General features: G+C 43.2%; 1 protein-coding gene across 9 annotated transcripts in view; it reads right to left on the bottom strand.

Annotated features, from left to right (window-relative positions):
• Window positions 1-1,380: 1,380 nt before the first annotated feature.
• The window catches only part of rapgef6 (Rap guanine nucleotide exchange factor (GEF) 6), a 132,494-nt gene continuing 107,721 nt past the window's right edge, over window positions 1,381-26,153 (bottom strand). For 5 of the 9 annotated variants that reach the window (XM_084940725.1, XM_084940726.1, XM_084940719.1 and 2 more), the window contains 16 exons: window positions 24,713-24,870; window positions 22,316-22,330; window positions 18,902-19,142; window positions 15,886-16,053; window positions 15,313-15,528; window positions 12,998-13,209; window positions 12,412-12,535; window positions 11,455-11,478; window positions 10,057-10,277; window positions 8,965-9,138; window positions 8,498-8,644; window positions 8,134-8,250; window positions 6,317-6,581; window positions 3,341-3,870; window positions 2,087-2,443; window positions 1,381-1,964 (listed from right to left, as the gene is read on the bottom strand). In XM_084940725.1, coding sequence (XP_084796851.1) covers window positions 1,942-1,964; window positions 2,087-2,443; window positions 3,341-3,870; window positions 6,317-6,581; window positions 8,134-8,250; window positions 8,498-8,644; window positions 8,965-9,138; window positions 10,057-10,277; window positions 11,455-11,478; window positions 12,412-12,535; window positions 12,998-13,209; window positions 15,313-15,528; window positions 15,886-16,053; window positions 18,902-19,142; window positions 22,316-22,330; window positions 24,713-24,870 — 2,992 coding nt within the window. In that variant the 3' untranslated portion in view covers window positions 1,381-1,941. The remainder of the gene's footprint in view (window positions 1,965-2,086; window positions 2,444-3,340; window positions 3,871-6,316; window positions 6,582-8,133; window positions 8,251-8,497; window positions 8,645-8,964; window positions 9,139-10,056; window positions 10,278-11,454; window positions 11,479-12,411; window positions 12,536-12,997; window positions 13,210-15,312; window positions 15,529-15,885; window positions 16,054-18,901; window positions 19,143-22,315; window positions 22,331-24,712; window positions 24,871-26,153) is intronic. The other 4 variants (XM_084940722.1, XM_084940723.1, XM_084940724.1 and 1 more) reach the window with 3 other exon arrangements.

Genomic DNA, 26,153 nt, shown 5'->3' with positions numbered 1-26,153 from the left:
TATATGTATACTTTCGTATGTATATGCCGTGTGTGTGTGTATATATGTATATTAGCATCAATCATTTCAAGTCTTTGTGTGGCAAAACAAAAGAAGCGTCACAGAGCGCGCGACAAACAGCAGAAGGAGAAGAGCATCTAATTCCAGTTACACCCCTGCCGAACTGCGGAAGAAAAAAATCAAAGCACAAATGGAAAAAAACCAAAACATTTTTCGTTTGCATGTACAAATTTGCTTCTCGTTTTCAATACAAATAGACAATTTTCAAGCACATCCTCTTTAAATAGTCTACAAAACACACTATGGATACAGAATGAAGGTGCGAGCTACGCCTTAAAATATTCGCCGACTTGTTTGCGACGCTCGCGCTTTTAAATAGGAAGAAAACAAAAAACAAAAAAACAAAGAGATGAGAGACGAGAGGTACACTGTGAGCACATAATCCAAATTTATGCTGCATCTGCATATTCCTGCTGCATTATTAACACATTTACAAGGTCGGCCGAACCTGGAGTGTTTGCACTAACACTCAGCTTGTAATTCAATAGACAACTAGTCTAATAAACACTGTAAACAAAATGTGTAAGCACTGGTGTAAACACTGTCTTTATGCACACCAGCGTGATTTTGGTGTGTGTGCATATATATATATATATATATATGCATGCAAATCGTGTGGCCACACAGTGCTAATTTATCATTTTATTATAGCTGCTGCAATTAAATAACAACACATTTTTATTATTCTACGGTAAGCAGCAAGTCATTTGTTCTTCAGCTCATTAAAATCAAGTTATGATACAGTTTTTATAGAACATCCAGGAGGCAGCATGCCGCTAAAGTACCTCGCGACAGACTAAACAAGCAGTAAGAGAAGCGGCTGGCGGTGGGGAGTGCAACACGCAGCCACGGGGAACTGCCTGAGATCTGCAGTTTGTCTTTTTTTTCCCCCTGTAAAGCTCAGCAAACTACAATAAGCGCTAAACATGAACAGACGTGCCTTCCGTTGTTCCGCGGGTTTGATTTCTCATTTGTCACCACCTAAGGAGGGAGCGTGGGAAAGAAAAAGGCAACGGGCTCCTGAGGGGCTTTTCTGACCTCCGATGCAGTCGAAGTGTACGTACTGCAACTGTTCTGTGTATTTTTATTCGGGTTTTTTTTGTGCATTTGCTTTGTTCATGTGGAATCTGGTGTCACATGTGTAAATTAATATCATCAGTGCCAAAGCTTGTCTCTTTGTTTCACATTCATCTCCATTGGAGCGGACGACAATCTTGCAAACGTCAAAATAAAATGAGAAGAGCCACAAAAAAAAAAAAAAAGAGAAAACACCCCCGTGAGTTCATGTTTGTCCACGACGCTGCTGACTACTTTCCATCCCTTTTTGTCCTCACCATCCTCACATAAAAGCTCAGAGATGCAACTTAAAGAAGAAAAATTAACACTTTTACAAAAAAAAAAAAATCTAAACCACTGTACAAGATTTTAATTTAAAGAAAAAAATCAACAACAACACGAAAAGTGAGCCTGAAGCGCAAAATGGAGGTACACGGTCTGTTTCTGAGGAGGCTGACTTCGTCGCACGACGCGTCCTTATTGTCACTCTTTCCTTCTTTTATTTTGTTGGGTTTTTTTCTATCTACGGCGCCGTGATCCCATCACAGCGCCTTTCTGCTTTGTACAGAGTTTTTAAAAAGTATCCAAAGTCTCTGTTTTCTTCTTTTGATTTCTGAAACGAGTTTAAAAAGAGGTGCTTGTGTGAGTCCCGGGAGTTGGACAGGGGTCACCTGAGTGACTGGCCAGGTTCACGAGTGGTCTGCGGTGACGTCACAAGGGGCCTTGGGAGGGGCTCGGACGATGTGCTCTGACAGTTGACGGCAACCAGCTGACTGGCTTAGTACAAAGCCGGATCAACACGACTTGGTCCGTCGGTTTGTGCCGTTACACCGCTGAGACTTGCTCATCTGGAAAAGAGAAGATAAATATATAAACCTCATGTTCACATCGTAGCCTAAAATCTCTCTATCACATGATGTCTTTGCAATTCTTTTCTACAGAAAGGAATCAATTCTGATTAGTTTCCTACCATCCTCACTGTCAGCCAGATCCTGTGGCGGGTGGCAGATGCTTGGTGGTCTGGAGTGGCCCGGCGTGGACCCGGCTGTCCGTGCGTCTTGGTGTTGAAGGTGAAGGTTACCCGCCAGCCTGCGTGCCTCAGCCAGACTGCCGGCAGCTCCGGGACTCTGCAGGAGTTTGCTCCTCTGCAACGCCACGCTGTAGTCCGGAGGTTTGAGGTGAGGAGGCCTGGGGACGTGCCCTCCTGGCCCACCTATTACTCCGTCTGCGAGGCCGAGGTCCCCCAGGGCCAGGCCCTGGTAGCCTGGAGGGGTGGGAGGGGGAGCTCGGTAACGCTCATCCTTGGCAGGGGAGGTGACACAATACACTGGATGCAGGTGGAGATCAAAAAGAAAAAGGGTGGGGATGGACCGAAGAAAAGACGGGGGGACGAGGGATGAGGAGTGAGAGGAGGAGGCGAAAAGGTCGCCGGGGAGAGAGGGGGAGGGTGTGCAGAGGGTAAAAACAAAAGAAAAAAAAAATAATGGGAAAATTAAATCAATGCGATGTCACCAACACAACAGGCAGCTACACATGCACCACAGTGTGTCAAAAATGAAAAGAAAAACACAACAGATGAGATGGATGGCTGCAGAATACAGACAGAACTGGAACTGCAACTGAGAACTGACTTCAGCACTGATTAGTTTGTCGGTTATTCCCAGATCAATCGATTAATCGCTTGGTTCTTATAACAGTGAAAATGCCCATCGTGATGATCTGATATTTATTGTGAGCTAAGAAAAGAAATAGCAAATTCTCACATTTGAGGTGATGCAGGCGAGAGTGGCCGACTAGAACGATTAATCGATTGTCACAGTTGCTGTCAATTAAAATCCACACCAACGACTCAAAATCTGTCCTAAAAATTGCTTAAAAAAGACGTTTTGCTATCCTTATGATAGTAAACGGCTATCGTGTTAGCACAGCAGGAGATCCAAAAAGAGGAATTGACTCTGGACAGGATAGAAAGCTAACAGTGATAAGAATGAGCTCGGACTCATTCTTATCAAAGTGCAGCAAATTCAAGCTGTTTACTGGAGCTTAAATCAAAATATGGTTTGGCACCAAGAAAGATTTGGGGGGAAAAAATCAAAGTCTATAACCTCACAAGCAAATCTAGGATGGCAGAGCGTATTTTCTTCTTTTTCTCAACTTTTTCTCCTGACCACTGCTACTCTGTGCTGTGCTTACAGGGAATCAAACTCGCAAGCTGTTCCCTCACCTATCAGGCCCTTCTCTGTGCTTGATGTCACCGTTTTGTAGGCAGGGTCTGTGCTTTGCCCTCCTTCCTCTTTGGCTGGTGAGGAGGGGTGCTCCGAGGTGTTTCGCCGCTTTATCGTCCCGTAATTCCCCTCGTAGGTGTCCGAGAGCGAGCCGGACGACGCCCAGCTCTGCCGGCACTGATTGGACAGGTCTGAACTCGAGTCTCTGGAGTGCTGCCTGGCACCGCCGTCGCTCGCCCACATGGGCCCGGCAGCTTCGGCCTCCGCTATCGGCCGGGTCATCTGCGTGTGCTTGAAGTGGGACAGAGCAAGCGGGTGGCCGTGGATGCCGTGGTCCCAGGGCCGGCAGGAGGAGGTGGGGAGGCTCTGGAAGGAGTCGTGGGAGTTGGAGGAGCAGGACGTCCAGCTGCCGCGCCCGCTGTCGGCCACCGAGTCCAGAGAGGTGTGGTCGTGGGTCAGCTCCTCTGTCGAGATGGAAGAAGTGAAGGTGGAGGCTCGCGTCGGGTATCCCCGAGCTGACGAGGAACCGCTGTAGATGAACGAGAGTAATACACAGATGAAAATCAGCACAAATACCAGCTCTGATTGATGTTTGGTGCCCCTGTGAATAACAGTACCTATCCACCTCCTATTACCAGTTCAAATTCACTTATTTTACATAATAAAATACATTTATATAAATGTGTAACTTGGCATACTTGTCATTTCAAACCGCATTTGCAGAACGCCTGCGTGGCAATCACGACTACAGTGTAGAAAAACCGGCCTGTGTAAAAATAGTCAATAAAATATAGTCTGTTGCGCAGGACTGTTGAGTGGTGGTAAAGGTGGAGGTAAGTCATACCGAAATGAAGCGACAAGAAAGCAAGAGGGAAGAAGGGAGGGGCGACAGGGGAGGACAAAGGAGGTTCGTCAACCATAAAACACTGCTGAAGGGCACCTCGGTCAGAGGATCACCAGCACGAAAGACAAATGGACAAAGGATGAAGTTCAATGTTACACAGATCACAAAATAAACCGCACTCTTTGTTTTTATAATGACGTCGGTACCTGTAAAATCACCTTTGATTCTGCACACGTCACAACGTTTCCCTGCAGCCTGGCTTAAAGCGAAACATAAACTTTTCCTCTTCACCTACTTTGTTTGTTTTCATTCACTGACACTGTTTTACTGGACAAAACAAGCCACTCAATGAAACCGAGCCATATTTCATAAAACAGGTGCGTGTTATACGACGAGGCTGCCGAGGTAATATATTACCAGAGCGGGGACACGGGTTATTGAGGCTCCTCTTTATGAGACACAATGGCCTGATCATGGAGGAATAATAAACAAACAGCAGACAATTAAAAAAAAGCCGTGTTGTTAACTCGGCCAGATTAAAAAGCCGCCCGCGTAGAAACCGATACGCTGTTAATAGAGAAGAGGAGGAGAGAGGAGGTCAGTAAATGTGGGATGCTAATAAAAACCCGCTGTGTTTTAGAGCTTCCTGTTTAATGAGGGAAGGACGTTATTGGAATCCAGCTTGCTGAAAAGGTGGCAGCAGACAGCGTGTCTGTGCGTGTGTGTCGAACGGCGAGGTTTCTGACACGTGCCTTATAAAAATATTTGCTGGCATTTCGGTCGCCTGGTGCAAAATGTTCCTGTTCAAAAGCAAGGCAGCCTGCCCGTAGACTCCCATGTTAACCCTTTCCTCATAAAGATGACATTTAGCGACCGCCCCTGTACCTTTAATGGCGAGTTTTGACGCCTCAGCATAGCTCAATCAATATGGTTTTCCAAGAGTAGCTGCAGAGGCAGAGACCACTCTCATTAATGTCTGATGCAAGCCCCCGTTTTGTTCTGTAATAAGGTCTAAATTGTGACAGAAACCTCTCAGTTCATAACTTAAGAGCTTCAGGTGTTGCTCCTTGTAGGCTTTCAAGGGTTAAAGAGTAAAAGTTCTCAGCACTGAACAGGAATAAACATACTCACAGCCTCATCTCTATAGCTACTGTTCTCACTAATGTAGAGCGCATGCTTTTTAAATTATATTTAACCCATTTAAATGTTATTAAGGCCGTAAGTTTTAACTATTGCACATTGGCTGTTTGAGTACCAGGTGGTGTGTGCAAGACTCCTCAGCTTCACAGCAGCTAATTGGAGTCACTGAACTGGACCTCTTAACCATGTTTGCGGTGTTGATGCTTTTTAAGGTAATTATCTGGCAAATGAGATGGCGTGCTGAGTGGTTATTTGTACTAACAGCTTTGGTGAGTTACTTTCTGTGTCTGTGCAAAACACCCAAACAATCTACAGATGCATCCAGCTAATGAAGCTGGCCAGAATTAGGTCTTGTGCCCAGGTACGGTCTCTTCTGGCTACAACCGAGACAGCAATAGCCATAATGCTAACTCGAGGCTTCAAAATGTGAACAACGTGCAAGTCACACAGGCGTCGAGACCTGTCTGTAATTCCAGGCAACACACAGTTTGATAGGAATAAATATGTTTTCAACACTGTTTGGTGAGTGGTTATAAATACCTGCAAACTACTTGCGTTGAGTTGTGGTTTGGGAATCACCTCACGCAAGTTTCACTACTGCTCAGCAAGTAGTTGGCGGGTGTTTGCAGACAAGTTGCCATCTTGTCTAGCAACCTGCTAGCAACCAAAGCAGTGACAAGGAAGTTTTTTGGTGCACCGTATAGCTCCTTGCAACCAATTTGACCTATCCATTACCAGCAGCCTCCAGCAACTACTTGGAGAATATACATGTTTCCCTAGCAACCAGAGATTGCCAGGGGGGTTGCTCACGGGTCTCTAGGCCTGTGTTACTTAGGCCTCAAACATCCACAGTCAGTATACGATAGGAATCATAATCAGTCCTTGTATTATGCAAAGTGTCAGTCTATTCTATCAAAATAAAAGCACTTCTTAAATGTAATCTAAAGAATTAATCAGACAGATTAGACAAACTAAACTGAAGCCAAATTACCTTGTGCTGGGCTGGCTGTAATCAGCATTTACATGGGAATGCATTCCTGCTGCGCTCTCAGGAACCGCAGTAGCTATTGCAGGAGACGTTGTAGTAGCAATAGTGGCAGTAGTAGTCATACAGGTCCTGTTGCTGCTATTACATCGGTCATCAGGCCCAGGAGCAGGCACAGAGTCGACCGAACAGATACTGGAGCGGGAGGAGATCTCACTGTGACTCGAGTCCGACAGGTTGTCAGCTTTACCGGGCGGTAGGAGGGCATAACCTGGACAGAGGAGCATTTCAGATATTTACATTTTGGAGGTTAAGCTAAAGTTTTATTAAAACTGAACAGAGACTTTTAAACAAAAGCTGAGTGCAGTGGTACAAATGCAGATCATTTTACTGGGCTGCAATGACGATTACTGCAGCCAAAGTACGGCAGTGTTAATGTGCACTGTACACAAATGATGCTCTCTTTAGTGAGTGACTGCATCCTGAGGAAGACAAAGAGTAAAATAAAACTATGAAGAGACGACTTTAAATTTCGTTGACGCCGAAATCACAAACACTATCAGAAAGCGTGAGGCTGTTGTTTGTGTTATTTGTAGACTGAGACTGAATTGTGTAGAAATGACTGTGAAACACACACTTGTGGGAGTGGGTGGGTTCATAGTTTAAACTTTATATCACAAAAAACAAATAAACTGACTGTCGGGAAACTAAATGAACATTACAATTAAAATGCTGCACGCCACAGAAGAAATCCATATACCAAAAACAGAGCCTACAACTTGTCAACCAAAAACGAACAATAAATGTAATCATTTTAAAATTCAAATTCGGGAACGAAGAATGTTTCACAGCGACAAACGTGACTGTCGGCTGCTCGGTGACATCCAAACAGCTTTAACACAATAATTCATAGCTTTAACCCATGAATAAAAAATGTCAGGAGAGCTGCGAGAACACACTGAAATGCTTTTCCATCTGCTGTTACAGCCTCAGATGTACTCTTTTCCTATCTGTGTCGCATTGTCTTCAAGTATTCACAGCGAAAACTCTCAGGCGTCACATCTCTGTGACTCACGGTGGATCTGAAGCTCTCAAGCAGCACTTTTACTTTAAAAAGAAAATGCTTTTTTTTCTAATATGATGGACTCTTAATAAATGCAAATCATCAACAACAAAAAAAAGTCTCTCTCAAATACCACTGTGTCCCTTCTCGCTATAACTGTCTCAACGTGATGTCTGTTAGAGGGTCTTTCTCCTGGAGTCTCTGTCCCTGCACAGCCAGAGGAAGGGGTTAGGGCTGACTGATCTCCTGGCTCTCTGCTCTGTCTGCCCTCGTGTCTCATCCTGAGGTGAGGAGGACAAATGCTCTGCTGTTTCCTCCCTACTGTTCAGGTGTGGGCTGACTGCTGCCGGCCTCTCCCTGGACTGACTCCTTTTCCTCAGTATCCTGAACGGTGACATTAGCCTCCTCCTTATGGGGGACTCTGGGGGTGTGTGTCTTATTAAAGGAGACTGGGAAAATGGAGTTGGAAAACTGTATGGAGAGTCACTTTGGACCACAGGATGATCTCCATCAATCCTTTTCCTTTTTGGGGCTGGACTTCCTCCTCTTACCCTCAGTGACGTTAGCCCTGCATCTGCCTGTGCACCCTGGCTGCTCTGTTGCCTGGATCTCCCTTTCCTTTGCTCTGATGAGTGGAACAAGCCTCTCTGAACTGCCTCTGTCTCTTCCTGCATCTTCTCCTCTTTTTCTCTCTCCCTCCAACTCTTTTGGCTACTCTGCCTGGTCATCAATAGGATCCTCTTTTGGAGGAGGGTCCCACCTATGCCGTAGCTGCGCAGACTGACGGTGGCCTTTGAGCTAGCTTCGCTGGTCAGCGATGATGAAGATCCCGACAAGTTCATCTGGCTGGAGTTCTGGGACTTTGCCACACCTCCCACTATTTAAAAAAAAGGCAACGACAGAAGAGATGAAACCCAGAAAACACAAATTAAAACTTTATTATTCATGCATGTTAAGTCTAATCAAACCACACTAATATCTTAAATCAGTAAGATTATCATTAGTATTTTACAGCTCTATCCTTCAGGTGAGTGTTTCACTACATCTACTCAAACACTCCTGAAGTGGATAAAAAGAAAACAGGGTAAAAAAAAAGGAAGCAAGAAACAGTTTTGGTTGCAAACCTTTGCGCGGGGAGCCCTGAGGTGACACCGTGGGGCTCGAGTGAAGAGAGGAGATGGTGGAAACTGTGTCGTCACATGTTCTCTTTGTGCTCCACTCCTCTGACGAGTTCACTGGTGGTTTCTTAACCACCTGAGGTGAGTTGGAATCTGAAGAAGAGAGAAAATAAAAGGTCACGAAAGTCGCCAAACCAGGGATTTGGTTACACTTCATATAATACAGAACACAGAAATGTAACATTTAAATAAATAAGTAAATAAATAAATAAAACGACAACCCGACTGTTTTCTCAGAAACAAGTTTGAAATCATTTTGAATTTTGTGCATGACTGCAACTTTACAATAACCATAAAACTAGTCACTTATTAATCTTTGAAACACAAAAGTCTATCAAAAAGTAAAGTTCCTACATGATGATAAAAAGTTACATTACATGGCCTAATGAGAAATAAAACAGGTGTGTACTCACTAAGTGAGGCTATGTCCTTGGCAGTGCTCTTCTTTCGTAGAGGGTTCAGTGGGACCTGGACCTGTAGGACTTGTGACACCCTGTTTTGTGTTTTTCCGGAGGGCAGAGTTGACCGCAGCGAGACTGGAGACATATCCGACTTAGTGGATCGCCTCTCATTCAAATTCTTAGACACTAAAATCACAAGAAGGTGACAAAAATAATGTTATAAACAGGCAAAACTGCATCCAACATGAAGCCAGTGTAATAAAGCAATAATGATGTTTAGATCGACATCTGATGTGGGCTTTTTATTTGAACCTTTAGTTACCTATAACCAAGAAAAGTACCAAAATCGATGATACTAACCAATAATCCTGCTATTTTTGACAACATTACCAAAATCCACTAGATGGCAGTGCAGGACATCTATTTTTATTTATTTATTTTTTATATTATTGAACAGGACAGTGGTGGAGAGTAAACAGTAAAGTAGGGAGAAAGCGAGAGGCAGGGAGATACAGGAAACGATCCAGGGCGAAATCAAACCCGAGCCCCTGCTGCCTTTCAGCGTGTAGGTCGCCGGCTTGACCAATGAGCTGAAAAAGCCATAAAAGGCTGAAAGTGCCATTCGCTTGAATAAACTCAAATCCCATCGAACAAGTCTGTCTTAAACTTCACTGAGCCTCACATATCTAACAGTGTAATAAAACATGCATTAATCTTCTCCACACTAGTCACATCTCCCTGTATGGCTTTTCCTTGTTGAGCCAGCTATGTGGGTCCACAGTGGATAGCTGTGGGTAAACTGTGGGGGTGTGTGTACAGAGCAAAGCCACAGTTATCTAGTGCAGGGATGCGAGGTTGACCCACAGGCGGGGCCAGCGAGAGTTTTCTGTGGGTAAGACAGCTATTGGTTGCCCACAGAGTTCCCTTTTGGGACCCCAAAGCACAAAACTGGCCTCCATGGGAAAAGTGTAAGTTTGCCCTGCCCACGCAGCCCCTGTGAATCTGCATGGGCATGCTTGCTGGGATAATAGCACCCTAAATACTTTTTCTAATTAAATCAAAAAACCCAAATAGCGAATCCCTCTTAGTTTCTGATTTACTTACAAGTGTTGTAAGACGGCTCGCACTGCAGGGACATGATCTGGTGTTTCTCCTCATCCGTCTCCACTGTGAGGTTAGAGAGGTACTGCTTCACCTTTCTGGCCATCTGAGCGTCTTCGTACAGCTTCTTAGCATTGAGGAGCGAGCTTCGGCGTACTCTCTTCTTGTGCGCTCCGCCTTGCACGTCTAGCATATTGGAATTAGTGCTGCCCTGACTCAAAGACCTAAAAGATGATAGTAGAGAGGCAGGAAGAGGAAGGAAGAAAAGGTAGAGGAATAATAAAGACAGTGAGAGGAAGAAGAGATGGAAAAAGTGTGTTAAATTGAACAGAAGTAACAGAAAAGGTGGAGGAGGATGGAGCCGCAAAGAACAGAAAGAAGGAAAGGAAGATAAATGTGTAAGAGAAGAAAAAGGGCATGGAGGAAAAAAATGCAACACAGTCAATTTTAATCACCAATAAAACACGAAGGTCTTCCGTCTTATCAAATACAGCTTTTACTACAAAATCTGTACATCTGCCTCCGTTTTGGAGCATAGCATTTTAAAAAAAGGACCATGCAACTGGGAGGGAGGCAGCACTCCCTGGTGTGCCATGCTATCACAGTACAGAACAGCAGAACATTTTGTCAGATGGAGGCAAAAAGGGTTAAGAAACAAACAACGCACAATATTCGATACTGGGAATATTATGCCATGATGAACAAACGCCAAACCTGAGTCAAATAGTATCACTAAAATACACACTGGTGCGTTTTACGTTGCCTTTTTTTGCAGCGAGGTGGAGTTTGTTCTACAGGATTGTGAGCTGAGGTACAAAGGTGATAAACTGATCCACCCTTAAGTGCTATTTTGTTGCTTGTTTTTTCCAGTTCGTTTCAGCCGTTGTGCATTGTTATGGAAATGTTACTGAACAAACTTCACCTGCTGATGAAGACAATCAGATATAAATGAATGCTGCAGGACAGGAACTTAATGGAGCAATGAGGTCTAATTACTCTCCTGCTGTTTCCAGGCAAGAAGCTTTGCATTATAACTATCTACTTATATTCCACTTAAACTTGAATCTCCAGTTGAATAGCAGCAATTCATCATTTAGCCAATTTTCACTGGTAGCTGCGAATGTGGTAAGAAACGCTCTGCACCATTTCAAGCTACTATATGACTCAACATACACTCTCGTCAGTAGGGTAGACAATTAATGGGTCAATAAGGGACTTTAGTGTGGTTCGTGTGATGCAAACAGAAGGGTTAATCATGAACAAGCACAGGCAGACACATGAACGCTCATATAAAGCATGGCGAGACATGCAGAGTTTATGATGACAGGGATGCAGGGAGGATTCAAACTTTTGCCGGGCCAGACCGAAACAGGATGAATCTGGTACGCTGGACAAACTTACCCTAAACTCTTCCACCTCTTCTTCCTGCAAGCAAGAGGCGTGAAGATTGAAGCGTGACTCAAAGACAAGTTCAGGGGTCAGGGGAGAGGAGGAGACAAGACTATGTAGAGGTCATGCCGCAAAAAACAAACAAACAAACAGGAAATGACCGGAGATGGGAGGACACCAAACAGTGGACATCTCCCCATGTCAACCTGAAGAGTGTGTGTTATGACTTTGTATATGATGCATTTGGCACATTGTGTTGTGTTTTTTTTTTTAATATGTGACTTGTGTATAGAACTGAAGTTTGCTCTATATTTTGGGTTTGCAGTATGAAGGGAGTGTCTGCAGGGGGCAGTCATGCACCGTAGCAGTGACAGACTGTGATTAAACACACACACACAAACCAAGTGATAACAACTGCACAATGCGGCTGGCATCAATTCTACCTTCATTTCCATTCAGTCCATAACTTGGGTCATTGTGTGCTTATATTCCAGCAGAGGAATGCAATGCAAACACAGAGAGCCATGAACCGGACAGGAAGTGAACGGGAATTGATTGAACCAGACCTTCAGTGCGTGCCTGATCCTGTTGGGTGAAGGATCAAGGTTGGCTGGTGGAAGTATGGTGGTGCGGTTCCCTTTTTGCCAACATTGTAGCCTTCGGTGGGAAAGTCTTTTTACACGCTTCTGCTTCAGTTTTGAAGAAATATGAGGGAAGTTGTGGATTCACAATAACAAGCAGTTTAGCTTGTTATTGTGCACTAGGATGCTTTTTTGCAAATACAAAATTCAATCGTATGCTCCCCTGATGAGGACGTTGTCTAAGTAAGAAATTCTACAATATAATGTATAATGCCATATGCAAATACAAATAAATCTGCACAAACAGCCTTGTCATTTCATCACTTGTCATTTCGCTCCTAAAACCGGTTTAAATGGTTAATCGTGCTGCAGTGTCAAACCAACCGACCTTTGCCTAAACATGAGGGCAGGGTCCATGTTGGCTGAGGTCATCCGCACCACATGTCTGATCTCCTTCGCAATCATCCTCAGCTTCTCAAAGTTCACAAGGCCATCAACACTTGAGTCATTGCCTGAGAGGACAAACAGAAGTAGAAAGTGAGAAGTCGCCCGTCAGCAGTGTGGTGGAAGGAAATGATTGACGTTATGGACATTTGTAGCAACTGATATGCAACACTTTTTCCATATCACATTTTAAAAGGAAAATCTGAAATTCCCTCTATGTATTTTTTGCTATCATTAGCCACACTGCTTAATTTGAGGACACAATGAGGGCAACTTTTCATTTTACACAAACACTTTTAAGAAGGAGCCTTTGAGTAGAAGTCGGGCCAGCTTTTAGGTGAAAAAAAAAACGAAAGAAGAGGAAGCCTATAGCAGAAGTAAACCTCGTCAGTGAGTGTGACATGACCTTTGGCACAACACAGAGGAAGCTGGGAGATTAAATTAAACTTCAAGAAACAGAAACAGTCTTGTAGCGTATTTAAGAAACACAAGCGTGAGGATAATCTGAGAAGGCACACAAAGTCTTCTACCTTCATGTAAGAAGGTGAGGTCCTTCTTGACCACTGGGAACAGCGGGATGATGGGCGGCTGCATGCTCTGGCTGCTCAGCACGTTTCGGTACTTGGCCATGTTCCTGGATGGGTCGAAGAGATCTTGCAGGTCCCCAAAGAGCTTCTCGTACTTACTGGGCAATTTTTCCCAGGAACTCCGCAGTCGAGCCACCGGTGCCAGGTTCAGTCCGCTGCGCGAGAGAGGAAAGAGGTGCAAAGAGGGCGGGGGGAAGAGAGGGATCGAGGCAGAGATAAATAGGTTACGGCAGACAGAAGAGGGTGGGGGAAGAGGTAAAAACGAGGAATAGATGAAACAAGGGTAGAGAAGAAAAGGAAAGGAGGTTAGGTTTAATGTGAATGTTTCATGCTGCACAGTTCCTACTCTTTGAGCTAACTAACTTCAGTGAGTGGGGTCATCTTTTCCCACAGCTGAAAACCCCATGAGGTGATGTCAGCTCTGAGCAGACAGCTAATAACAATGAATGACACAGCATTTCTTTTCTTCTCTCCTGTTACATTGATTTGTTCATGCAGCTGGCACAGTTTTCTTTGTCATACTAGATCATGTGATTCAAACAATACACTACTGGACAGATGGCTTTGCTTTCTCCATATTTCACAATCCTGCATGTCTAACACCTTCCCCTTTTTTGCTATTTGCACATGGCAGCAGCCGCCACCACCGCCGTGCCCCTGTCAGCAGGCAGGTTGTGCATCCATATGTGTGCAGACGCCCTGCTGTGAGCAGGAATGTAAAGGGGCGAGAAGGTCAGGCACTTGGGCTTTAAAGCGCCTTTTACAGCGGCAAACAGAGCGTCTCCATACGGCTGAGCTCTTTTAACACGAGTCCAGATCAGGGAGTGGACACGGGTGCTGCTCGTCACACTGAGCAGGCAGCGTACTGCTGTATAAGAAGGCTGCTAACATTTATTCTTAGCACAGGAACACAGAGCAAAAAAACGTATTTAGTTCAAGTCATCAAATTTATGCGACATCTACATCAGTACTGAGCTCAGTGCAACTTCTTCCTGCACTGATATTTAAATTTATGCCACATTAACAATGCAGGCAGTTCCTCTTATTATTTATCACGTTGTTTACTGTTTCACACCGCAGTGCGCTTGTTCAAAAGTTTCAAAGCTAAAAAAGGACTTGGACTATAAAACCAACATGGAGTGAGAATTTGGAGTGGTCAGGTGTTATTTCACCTGCCGGTTCGGACACAGTGTGACAGTGAAGACACCGTGATGCCCACTTTTTTTGCCTCCTTTCTTATCTTAGTAAAGGAAGCTACTTTCGGCTGCTCCCTTAATTGCAAGGAGTTGCCACATCATGTAGCTCTGCATGTGTGATTTGGCAGATTTTTAAAAATAAATGCTTGATGTAACTCCACAAAATGACTTGTGTCTTCTCTTGGGATTGAACCTGGGACGAGTAAAACCAGATTAAAATGAGCAGGAGCATTTTGGGAAATCTTGAAAAAATGAATTGGTCTTAGAGTTGAAAATGCTTAAGCATCAAATGGTGTCATCTGCATGAAAATGAAACTCAGAAATTCGAAAAAATATACGGAGAAATCCAAAATGTTCCAGGAAACAAACGCTGCAGAATGTTAAACAGGCACATTTTTCAGCCATATGACACCAGATCCTCCGGGGCTGGGAGGAAATTAAATCTACAATAGTAAATGCTCTGGGGTGGCCACTGCGATTTTCTGATCATGGGGAAACAGACAGTCCTGTGCATCTTTAAGAGGGTAAACACATTATGTGGGACTGCATTTTCTTTGAATAAATGTCATTATTTTCATGGACCTTAGGCTTGTGTTTTAACCTGAAAGTTCTTATTAGATCTTAGTTAAAAACATTAAGGATAAATCCTACACAAACAAGCTTCTGTGCAGAAGCTAAGATGCTTAAACATGAAAATACTGGCGGATTTAAATTTACGTGCATCCTTAAACTAAAATACACTGACGCTACGTTTAATACTCCATAAAAGCTCAGCTAGAGCCAAACCACAAAGGCCACAGGGACTCAATCATTGTAGCAGACAATAAGCATAACTACTGCTGTGAGACTTGTTTTAAATGCTGTGCAGTTTCTGTGCGCTCTGGGAGAATCAGGGCTGATTACAGGAAGGAACAGAAGGGGAAGAGGGGAGGGGGTTAGACTGGTTCTCCTGACGATGTGGTGAATGGAGACCCACCATCAAAGCTCATCTGCCAGCAGAGATGGAGTAAATGCAGAATGAAGGACACAAACAGTCGAGGGGAGGTGCTACACTGAGCCAACCTGATAATAGCGAACATGGAGTTGAAGTTCTTGCACTCTCTGCAGTGAAGGGCGATCTTGATGAAGTGTTTGATGGTTTTCATCCTTTTCAGAGTGTTGGGCTCCTTCAAGATCTCTGTGGCCACCCAGAAAGTCTCCTGGTTTATCACCTCCTCAAACTGTTTCAGATTGCCACTTCCCACAGAAGAATCTAGTTTAAACAAGTCATCCACGTACCTGAAACACGTGACAGAAGGGTTCAAAACTGGGTTAAAAGGCAGGATATTATCATCTCAACAAATGGTATGTCAAAAAACTGTTACTGTAACTAATATTCAATCATAAAAAATATGGATATCCTCTAGTAATATGCTTCAACCACCTATCCGGCACTTTCTGGGTTCATAATTCCATCAATTTTAACAAGATTTCCACAGCAATGGCTGAAAGCCTCAGGCCACGAGAGAGCCTCCAAAACGTTTCTAGACGAATGGCTTCTTGACAGCCACCCCTCCACTAAGACCATTTCCGATGAGGCAATATTCCATCCAGCAGTTGTTTTTTTGAACTGCTGCTAAATTTAAATCTACATACTCTGTGGACTCGATGTTCCTGAAGAGCTCAAAGTCTCTCATGGAGAGCTGGGCTGCAACCTCCATGGTGCTCAGCTGCAGAAGTGAGATTTGACTTTCTCTGAGGAGATCCTGGGCGTCCTCGTCTGAACACAACGTCTCCGTCTCCATGTTGTTCTTCAGGTAATACCTAAAGAAGAGGGAGCAGGTGGAAGATGGATAAGTCTAAGAATAACTTTGTTATTTTATTAAAATATTTCTTAATGTTCCCAGACTTCCGTAACGAATTCACCAGATTTCAAAAGCTGCGTTACACGTGAGAAACAAAAAAGAAAAGAGGAGTTAAGTTTCAGCCTCTGAATCTAAAAACCTGGAGAGAAATTAACTGACGGTAATTATATTTAGTGCTAGAAATACATGATGCAAAACACTTTATTGATGACAGCTTACTTAGCATAGTATGCACTAGACTGCAGTTCCCTCAGATGCTTTAATATAGGCAGACAAGTGGGTGGATAAGATCCATTTTTCCAGGCTGATAAAACTTTCTGGACCTGATAAATTAAATGTTCCTTTCAGTCTTATTTCATTTTTAAATGGGCAAATTTTCTCTCTGAGAGCAGAAATTAGTTTCAGGAAAAGGCAAAAAAAAAATTGCTCTGATGCTGATGACAGATTATGTACATATTTTACATCTAAAGGTAAAGAAGGGGAGAGAAAGAGCGAAAGCAGGGCTCTTGGCAAAGTGAGGTTAAAAAAAAAATGACAGGTGCCTGAGTAAGAGCAAACAGGAGCCATTTCTCTTTAAGATTAGTCTCTAAATGTTTTCTGGGAGACTCTTTCACGCTAATGGAGCTGTAATGTGGTCATCTAGGAATGCTGAACCACAAATCAGAGCATTATAGGCCAAGAGAGGGCAACCCTCAGGGGTAAAGTGTTGGCATGGATGTACCTCTAAACCACGCTCAATTACTCTGTCAGACAAGCTCAGACAGGCTGTGAGATCAAGCTGAATTTATATTTAGGATAAAACATGAGACCTGTTTCACATTTAGAAGACAGAGAAAAACTCCCTCAACATATTTAGATTCAAGACATTTTAGGAATCTAATCATTTATGAGAATCTGCACACGCTGAAAACGCAGAGGAGGTGATGAGATAAAGCACTTGTGTAATGCCTCTGAAACAGAAGGAGGCATTAGAGGAGCAAAGACGACATAAAGCGAGAGAGCAGTCGGATCGAGCGCAGATGAAAGAAGAAAGAGGTAGAGGAACACGAAGGGAGAGGAGTAAAAGGAAGTCCAGATGAAAGGAGACGAGAAGGGACAAGAGGAGCGAAGGAGAGGACGCGGGACTAAATGATGTCAGAGGAGAGAAAGGGACAAGAAGATGGGAGGAAAGGAGTGAGGGGAAGGAGATGAGCAGGGTACTTAAGGGGAAGAGAGGAGAGGAGTCTAAATTAATGATGGACAAAGTGCTGCTTAATAGAACTGGGAGAGGGAACGTCACTGGAACCAAGCCATCGTAAACACCTACGGGCAGTGTTTGGGTGTGCAATCTGTGTTTAAGCGCTCAAGATCCCCTCGACGCATCTATATGTATATTTTGGCAGCATGATTAAGGCTTTGTGTTGGCTTAGCCTGGACACCCCCCCCCCCCTTTTCCCTTGGACCTGCTGTCAATCAGCAGCTGCAGAGAGGAAGAGACGGAGGAGGTGAGATATGGTGACAGAGAACCCAGGTGGAGATATATTTGCCTACTGCTCCAGATAGAAAGTACTGCAATGTGGACTGCCGATTGCCCTCTTACATATGTATACAGGTTGAAAAAAATACAGCCAAGCATTACAGGAATAGCAAGTACAGGGAAAAGATTTCCTCAAGAAACAGGAAAGCATAAGAGATTATATACACACACATATATATTCAATTTCAGCTGTTTAACCAGCGTAAAAAAGGTCTATACCTGCACAGCTACATGCCTATATCTTGTTACGTGTCTGTATGTGCGTGCGAGTGTGCGTATGAATAATTCCAGCCGCAGCATGCTGTCTGCAGAGGCCTCCGCCCCTGACAGAGGATGAAAAATTCATGCTAGGCTAGCTGGGAGGAGACCAATGAGGGACCACAGGAGACGAGTAGAGAAGAGGGAGAAAACTGTGGAGAAAGTCGCTTCAGGGTAGACGTAACGGCTGCAGTCCAATAATCCTTCACGTCTTAATTTCATCTTAAAAGGGAAAATGACAGAACTGTGATACAAAACAACAACAAATTGGGGGGAAAAAACCCTACACAGACACAAAAATATACTCGGTAAAAGAAAGAAGACGCAACATCCACAAAATGATGTTGAAGCTTCTTCAAATAAGTGGAAAAGTTGCCATTTTCTCCAGAAAAAGGAAAGGCCTCGACTCTTTGGGTGTGTTGCATATCACTACTGTTGAAACTGTTGTTCAAGTCATCCACGCCAGGCCGCGTTAAGTTAATTAACTACATCACAAAAATACTACCCCGTATCCCCAAGAGCAGGACTGAGAAGTACTTCTTTAGTAGAACATTCAAGCTTTTTCTCAGTGCTGATTTGGAAAACGTGACACTCGATGGATTAAATCGTTGTACTTAGCAAGCCTAGAAATTATTTGAGAGGATAATAATTGGTGCAGCTGTAAAAAACAGTGAGAAATGTGTGAACATTCACAAACTGGAAACCAGAAATCCCTCAGTTTCAGCATTCTGGGTTTTGAGTCCAATAACTACAGGCTGGATAATTCAAGATTTAAGTAGATATCCTTTTTGTTTTTGACAACAACAAACTGGACCTGCAAGTGTTGTTTCCGGCTTTATTCTGGGTTGTGTTTGTGTACATCATGTTGCAGAGAGAGAAAAACACTCAGCTGCTGAAGTTACGTATAAGAAAATACCACTGATAACCATTATGTAAGATGGGATGGATCAAACGGGTCATAAAACACAAATGCAGACCGAGTATTAGATTTTTCCACAACAATCAACACCAGTGTAACAGTTGTGATTCTTACCTTCCGTTAAGCTGAATTCGATCAGCCAGTTTAGAGAGCTGATCAGGCAGACGGCGCTGTTTTATGACTCCCTCTGGGCTAATTGATACCTCGCACAGGGAGTACGTCTCGGGTGCCGCGACGAGTCCAAACTCATTGACAGTGTGCGCGACGACATCCTTGGCAGTAGTGTCCTTACTGATGATTATGTAGCAGCTCTGCTGGTCGGCCTTGAACACTCGAATTACCTGGTCTGGGATGTCTAAGAGTGGAAGAGAAAGGAAACAGACGAATTGTGTGATGTTTTGGCAAAAGTCGGCTTGGCCAGTAAAGACAGGAAATTACTTTAATTATTAACAAGTTTAAGTTGGAAAGACTCTGCAAGAAACTTCCAGAAGAGACCAACTCTTCTGCCTAAACACCTTAAGTGTAAAATCTGAATTCAATTTTATGTATCGCCCCAAATCACAACAACATTCGCCTCAAGGAGCATGAACATTACAATACAATGTTCTTCTATGAACAAGCACTTGACAACAGTGGGAAGGAAAAACTCCCTTTTAACAGGAAGAAGCCTCCAGCAGAACAAAACAGACAGGGACAGCCATCTGCTGCAGCCTGTTGGTGGTGCGGGGAGGAAGACCGGATGAAAACCCATTGTGGTGAAATCTAAAAGGGATAAGGGTTTATGTGACTATGCTTTTAATGTTACAGTATGTCACAGGGCTCTCTGACAGTGCACAAAGGCAGATACTTTAGCACATAACACATTTATTCTGACTCTGTTCATCAAAAACAAATAACATAAGAGTCACATGCTGTCTTTAAAACATGTAGACTACAGTCTATTTGAAATACAGCCTTAATAACACTTAAAAAGTGAACAACAGACGGGAATAAAAAGAAGAGGACAAAGCATATGGAAAAACATGCATGCAAGGGTAGCAGAAATGCAAGCAGAAGACTTTCACTTCTTGGCAGATATATTGGGCTCAGGCAGCCCTGCATTGACCTTGGATATGCAGATATTCATCTTGAATCATCTCTAAATTTATCTCTGTGATGTGTCCTGCTAGTAAGTTTGTTCTTAGCATCATATTGTCATATTTTCTGGGTTAAGCGTCTTCACCTTAGCACTCTATTTCCCACAGCATGACAGAACTCTGTAATATTAGATCACTGTTGTTGTAAAAGCATAAGACTGAAAATCCAGTAATTTATTATTTAAACCTAAATGGTTTATAGAAACATCTTACGTGAAGTAAAAGATGAAGCCACTTCCGCGTCTGTTATTTGTTGTTAAATAGTCCATTATAAAGGCTTTGAATGTTGGTGATTGCAACAGATTCCCAAGGCTGCACGCAGCTGCACGCGACTTACATGGCGTGCTGTGTGTGTTAAATAATGGAAATGTTCCCCCTGAGTGAAATCCTGCATTAAAGATCCCTGTGTTTGAGTAAGGAAGAGGGTACGGCCCATTAGCCACAGGCGGGTAAAGAGCTTTAAAAGAATGAATTATGAACGCTGCACAGTGACAACTGGGAAGAGAGTCCGACAACCAGATGAAGCTATCACACAGCTGCAACATGAACCTTAGCGTGTGAGGGTTCACGCAATCTTTTCGTTTTACCTTGCTGGAAACAGACGGGATCGTGAGCGATGACTTTATGACTTTCTCATGCACACATACACAGACACACACCGGCTTCTTTTTGTTTATCAAGCAGGTACAGGGCAAAACACAAAGCCCGCCCTTATTTGCATGGATATCTGATCGGTCTGTGGCTGTGAGTGTGTGTGAATGGCGAAAGCTGTTATCTGTACACAAGTCAGTGTGCGTACTTTGGATTCAGAGCTCCAAATTCAACATAAAAAGTCGGTTCTCTGTATGCATCTGATGCAATGCTGTGGTCGCAGTCACGGTGGGTTTAGGGTGAGGGATTCAGTTTCCGCTTTTTAAGTTTAATTTATGCGCAGCATTTTGATAAGCATAAGTCATTTTTCTTTTTTGTTTGTTTTGTCTTTTGTCACCACTTTTGTTTCTAAAAGCGACCAATTCTTTTCTATTTCCTGTCATTTCTACTTGCTGATTCGGCTGAACTGTACCTGCCACCGAGCGTTACTTGTGGACATCGAGTGCTTATTTATAGTCTATTCATGAATCATTGCTTAATTTGAAAACAGGTTCCAGATGTTTCCCTGCACTGTTTCACAGATTTTTAGCCAGCTTTTGTTGTTGTTGTTATTTTCCATTGAACCGTATCGACATATTAATGTTTTGATGTTAGCACCCCTTCTTGACCTCTTTACTGACTGTGTTCATTAAGTGCAAACACATACATAGACACTTTTATACTCATTCAGATGATTGCTGACTTTTATGCTGAAGATGGAGCTATGTACGCTGACGCTCTGCTGGCAAAGACCGCATTAGAGAGTTTTAAAGTGCAGCCTTTCCTCCTCCCTCTGTGGTGCTGCAGCAGAAGAGAGCTTCTCTGTTTATGTGCAGCAGGGTGTTGAGAGAAGGCTGACTGGAGGCTAAATGCTTTGTGTCTCATTAGCTGTAATTTGTGATTAGTGTGGAAAGCCTTCAGATAAATTGCTGGCTATCATATCCAGGGGGCCTAATCGTGTTTAATCCTCTTGATGAGCTATGACCTGGACTGCCACACAGGAGGACAATAATGCCCACCCGGCCGGACACCTAATCAATTACCATCTTTAATAAAGTATTGTTCATTTACATAAACAGCAAGAAGCCAAAGAGGCTTTCTACACAAGAAGGAAAGGCGTGGGATTTTGCAAACACAGCACTAACAAAGGCTGCACACTTCCCACAAGTCTGCTCCTCCTCCTCCTCCTCAGCCTCCTTTCTACTGTTTGCCAAAGCTTTTCCAAGTCCCTCCATCATACAGTCGGAAGTCATAAATCACAAGATAGCAGAAGAAAATTTGCCAAGATTGCTCAGGTTCCTGAGAGGAGAGCGGACTAGCTAAGGTCAAACAACTGTTTTATGCCCAAATATCCTCCCAATCATACACCTCTTTTATTTTTTGCTGTTCAACAATATGACTATTTGGTTTTGGATTTAAACCAAGAGTTCTGTCAACTGGGGCCAGCATTTCTCATTAAGGCTGAATATCAGTATCCGTGTTTACAAACAGAAAAATCAATCTTACGAACATGCGTCCTTCACCCCAAAGGTAACTGCTTAAAAACAGACTGACGTGTCCTTCCTCAGACACTCGGAAGGTTTCACAACAACAAACCAATAGAAGAAGAAGCAGCAACACGCAACGGGGTCCAGAGCCTGAAGAGCGCCATTCATGGATACAAAGACACGTGTGTGTGTGTGTGTGTGTGTGTGTGTGTGTGTGTGTGTGTGTGTGTGTGGTGGGCTATCCAACAGTGGCAATGAAAAATCCTTATACTTACAGTAGAGTCCCAAAGCTTGGCAAGCAGAGAGGAAAAAGAGAAAACACAAGTAATTACAAGCACAAGAGAGTGTGGGAGGAGCACAAAGAGACACAGCAGTTGGAAACATTATGACAGATGAAGAAGAAAAAAAGAAAAAAGAAAAGGAGGGAAGACCAGCTGAGTTTCTAGTGTATCCTGAATCTGCTTATGGGAAACCAGAGAGGCAGAGTATGACTCAACATGTCGACACCAGAACATCTGTTTAAAATCACAGCAAGAGACACGCGAGAGGAGAGAGAGACAGTAAAGGACTGAAGAAGTGGAGGGAAAAAAAGAGGGAGCGAGAGCGGCAAAAAGACAGAAGCGAGTGAGCATCTGTGGGTTTAGCTTCACGCAGAGTTGTACATCAGACACGCAGACACAATGCCACTTTGCGAAATGAGACAAGACATAAGCAGCAGCCTCCAGAGAAAACACTCGTACTCTACTTCTAAAGCAATTCAGGCTCTGCCTCTCTAACCGATTCAGCCTGTGATGGCTGAAGCAGGAATGTATGGGCAACATAAAGTGTGGCAAAAGTTACACAAATACCTGGTGAAAGCAGGGCTGTACTTCATCTCCATTATGATTATTGCCTGCTTTTGTTCCCTAACTAAGCATTGATTATTAATAATGATATTTGTTTTAAACCCCAAAAAGCCTCTCAGATAAAAGTGGGCGGTGACTTACAGGGCAAAATGGCACAAAATGAATTTAAAATAGCTTTGCTATTACAAAGAAACATTTCAAGTAATGAAATTCTATAAGTGCAACTTAAATGGTGCTATAAAATAAGCCAAGAAAAGTCTAAAACCATCAAAATGAAAACCAATCTGAAAGTTAATGAGACAAAACACATGAAAAAAATTACAAATTTTCCTAAACATTGGCAGCCAGCACTTTCCATTAGACCTACTGCCCAGTATGGACTTGGGGAAAGAAATATTAGTGCATAGGCAGGGCATTGTTGGGGGTATTACAAGCTCTGCAGAGCATCTGGAAAAGGAGGTTTTTATTTCTGCAAGCTGTTCTTCATTCTACGATTAGAGCTAATGGGAGGCCGCAGGACCGAAGGAAATTTGATCTAATGGCGGATGATTAATGTGGCACATTTGTGTGTTTGTACTCTAGTATAACACAACCACATGTGATGTATAGGTCTGTCCGAGTGTGTGCGGCTCACTGACAAATGGCTTGTGGAATAAATCAAGACCATATTCTGTCTCAGCCTCTTTCCGCTTTCCCCTTCGATCTTTCACTGAATGTACACATAAATAACACACAAATCCACGGGGAATGCTGCGTGTTACTTTAAATAATTATGGGCTCAGGAACTCGTCTGAATCAAGCGCAGGTCAGATCTTGTCAAACAGCCACATTTCTGCATGTACATCTCTGTGCAACTCAGGATGTGTGCGTTTGCTTTAAAACTCCTTTGTCAGCACAATATAGTGTTTTGAGGAGTTTGCCTGTTTCTCAAGGTGAACAAATAAAAGGAAAGGCTTAAAATGAACCCACCCCCAAAGTGCACTCGACAACACTACAGTCGGCAGATGGATGCTTGATGCGTTCAAGGGTGACAGGCTGTTTGCTCAGTACTCAGCAAGCACCCAAGTCCTTCAACTCCACAAGCGGCTTATACTGTTCAAAAAGGCCAGGGTCACAGGTCAAGCCTCCTCATACGAGCAGCCGTGAACTCCGGCCGAGACAACTGAAATTCTAAGTGGCGTCTCAGGCTGCAAATACATGACGATATTTTTCTTTTATGAGTTAAAGTTTTGTAGCAAGACGTTAACTTTTCTGTTTCACTTTAAGTGAACGGCCAGACAAGTTTTTCCTCGAGATATACGCACATCATCAAATAAATTTAGTAGGACGGCACGCCCTCCCACAGCTTTAAATCAGAGACAACACAGAAAGCTCGTTATGAAAGATGGCTCTTTTTTGTTTCTCTCCACATTATCGCCATCGCTACTTTCATTTAAGCTTTTATTGAGAAAGATGAGAAAAGCAGAACTTTTACAACACAACGGAACTTTGATATAAACTGTAAATCAAAACAAAAAGTGAGTGAAACTGACTTGTCAGTAATAATCCATCACTGGAAAGTAAAAGAAAAAGTTAGCCCCAGTGCCAAATTACGCACTCATTTGAGTATGTGGTGTCTTCATTACTGTATCATAGTGAGTTGCATAAAGCATTTAGAGGAACCGCTCACAGCTGGAGACTATTACAGCTAAATGTGAATGGTGGGAAAACGGTTTCGTAAACACCCAGAAAATCCCAGGAAAAACATTTTGCTAAAGATTTTTTTTTTCAGATGAACAAGCAAACTTGTCTGTTAACTGTGATGGGCATTTACCGTGTTTTTCTTACCTGCAGGGATGGAGAAGTCCAGGACGCTGCTTGCTGGCTGCAGCAGGTCTGGGCTACTTGATGACAGGTTGCCAGGAATGGGCATGATGGCCACGCTGTGACGGCACTGCTTTGTACCCACAATGCTGTCATCTTGCGACTGAACTAAACCGCCATCACTGGAGACAAAATTCAGGAGCGGTGCAGAGTGGGAGAAAAGGGTAGTGAAGGGAGGAGGAAATTAAGCAAAGGGGAGGAAAAGAGAGAAACATAAAATTAGACTTATTCCATTAAAGACAAAACTATAATTAAAATATAATTATAATAAAAGTAAAGTTTTATGATGCTCATAAAAAAAAATGTTATGAGTTGTAAGCATAGGTACTAGCGCATTCCCCATCATCTTCAGGATATATTTAAAAAAAAAATCACAACTCATAACACGGTGGAATAAAACAGAGATTTAATCAAAATGTTTACTCTTGCAAAATGAAAACACAAAACATCAATATCATTATATGTGCTTTTTAATATGCAGCAGTCACAACGCTGACATTCGTCCACGAGGAGATTTTATGAATGGCAAGAACTGATAAGGAGCATTCACGGAGAGCGAGAGACGCACAGCAAATGGTAAAACACGCACACGCACAGAGAGAACAATGACAGAGAGCTGGCACAGATAGGAACATTTCAGAGGAGCACATTTGAAAGTCGTGGGGATTTTTTAGTCAATTATATAATTACCGTTACTTTGCATGTGTGTAGGTTGCTCTGCTTTTGCAGACAAGTGTTAGGATTTGGCTTCTTTAATTCCTCCTGTGTGTGTTGGGTTGGACAGATTGCAACCCTGCACTGAGTCTGAGAGACTTTACACTTTGCTCCTCAGCTACACTCTGGGATATGCGAGCTTTAACCTTTATATTAACAACCTCATTCTGGCCTCTCTTGATTGGGAAGCATGTGATGGAGATAGTAACTCTTCAGACACTAAAACAGAAGTCGGGTGTTCAGATTTTGCCTCCAAAAACCTACATCAAATGAAAAATGTGTCATCTGAAGCTTTGAAGAAAACCTTTGTGCACAGCTTTAGAAGCTTCGATTGAAAGCAGCAAATTTTAAAATGCCGCATGCTAAAAATAAGAAACAAAGCAGGGATTGAACATCCTGCAGATGACAAATGGATCTTTGTGACTTTGAGAAACTGTAGTGTCTGACAGCGAGAGTTCACCCCAGTCTGCCTGCATACTAATCGCAGCTTCCCTCTAAGGTGTGACTGTCTGTACAGCATGTACGGAACACGGTGCAGTAATGCAGGGCTTCCACTAACACAGCTGCACGCTGCTGTAGCAAAGCCTCTGTAATCTTTGGATCACCCAGCTGACAGGCACTGCACCGACAAGACGGAACAAAAGAGTCGAGACGGAGAGATGGAAAGATGGGCACAGGTGGACGAAGAACA

The sequence above is a fragment of the Perissodus microlepis genome, chromosome 10 (assembly GCF_051167445.1).
Source record: "Perissodus microlepis isolate ML-2025 ecotype Zambia chromosome 10, ASM5116744v1, whole genome shotgun sequence".
NCBI classification, from domain to species: domain Eukaryota; kingdom Metazoa; phylum Chordata; class Actinopteri; order Cichliformes; family Cichlidae; genus Perissodus; species Perissodus microlepis.
Note: the sequence above shows the minus strand (reverse complement) of the source record. Positions and strands in the feature narration are given on the sequence as shown.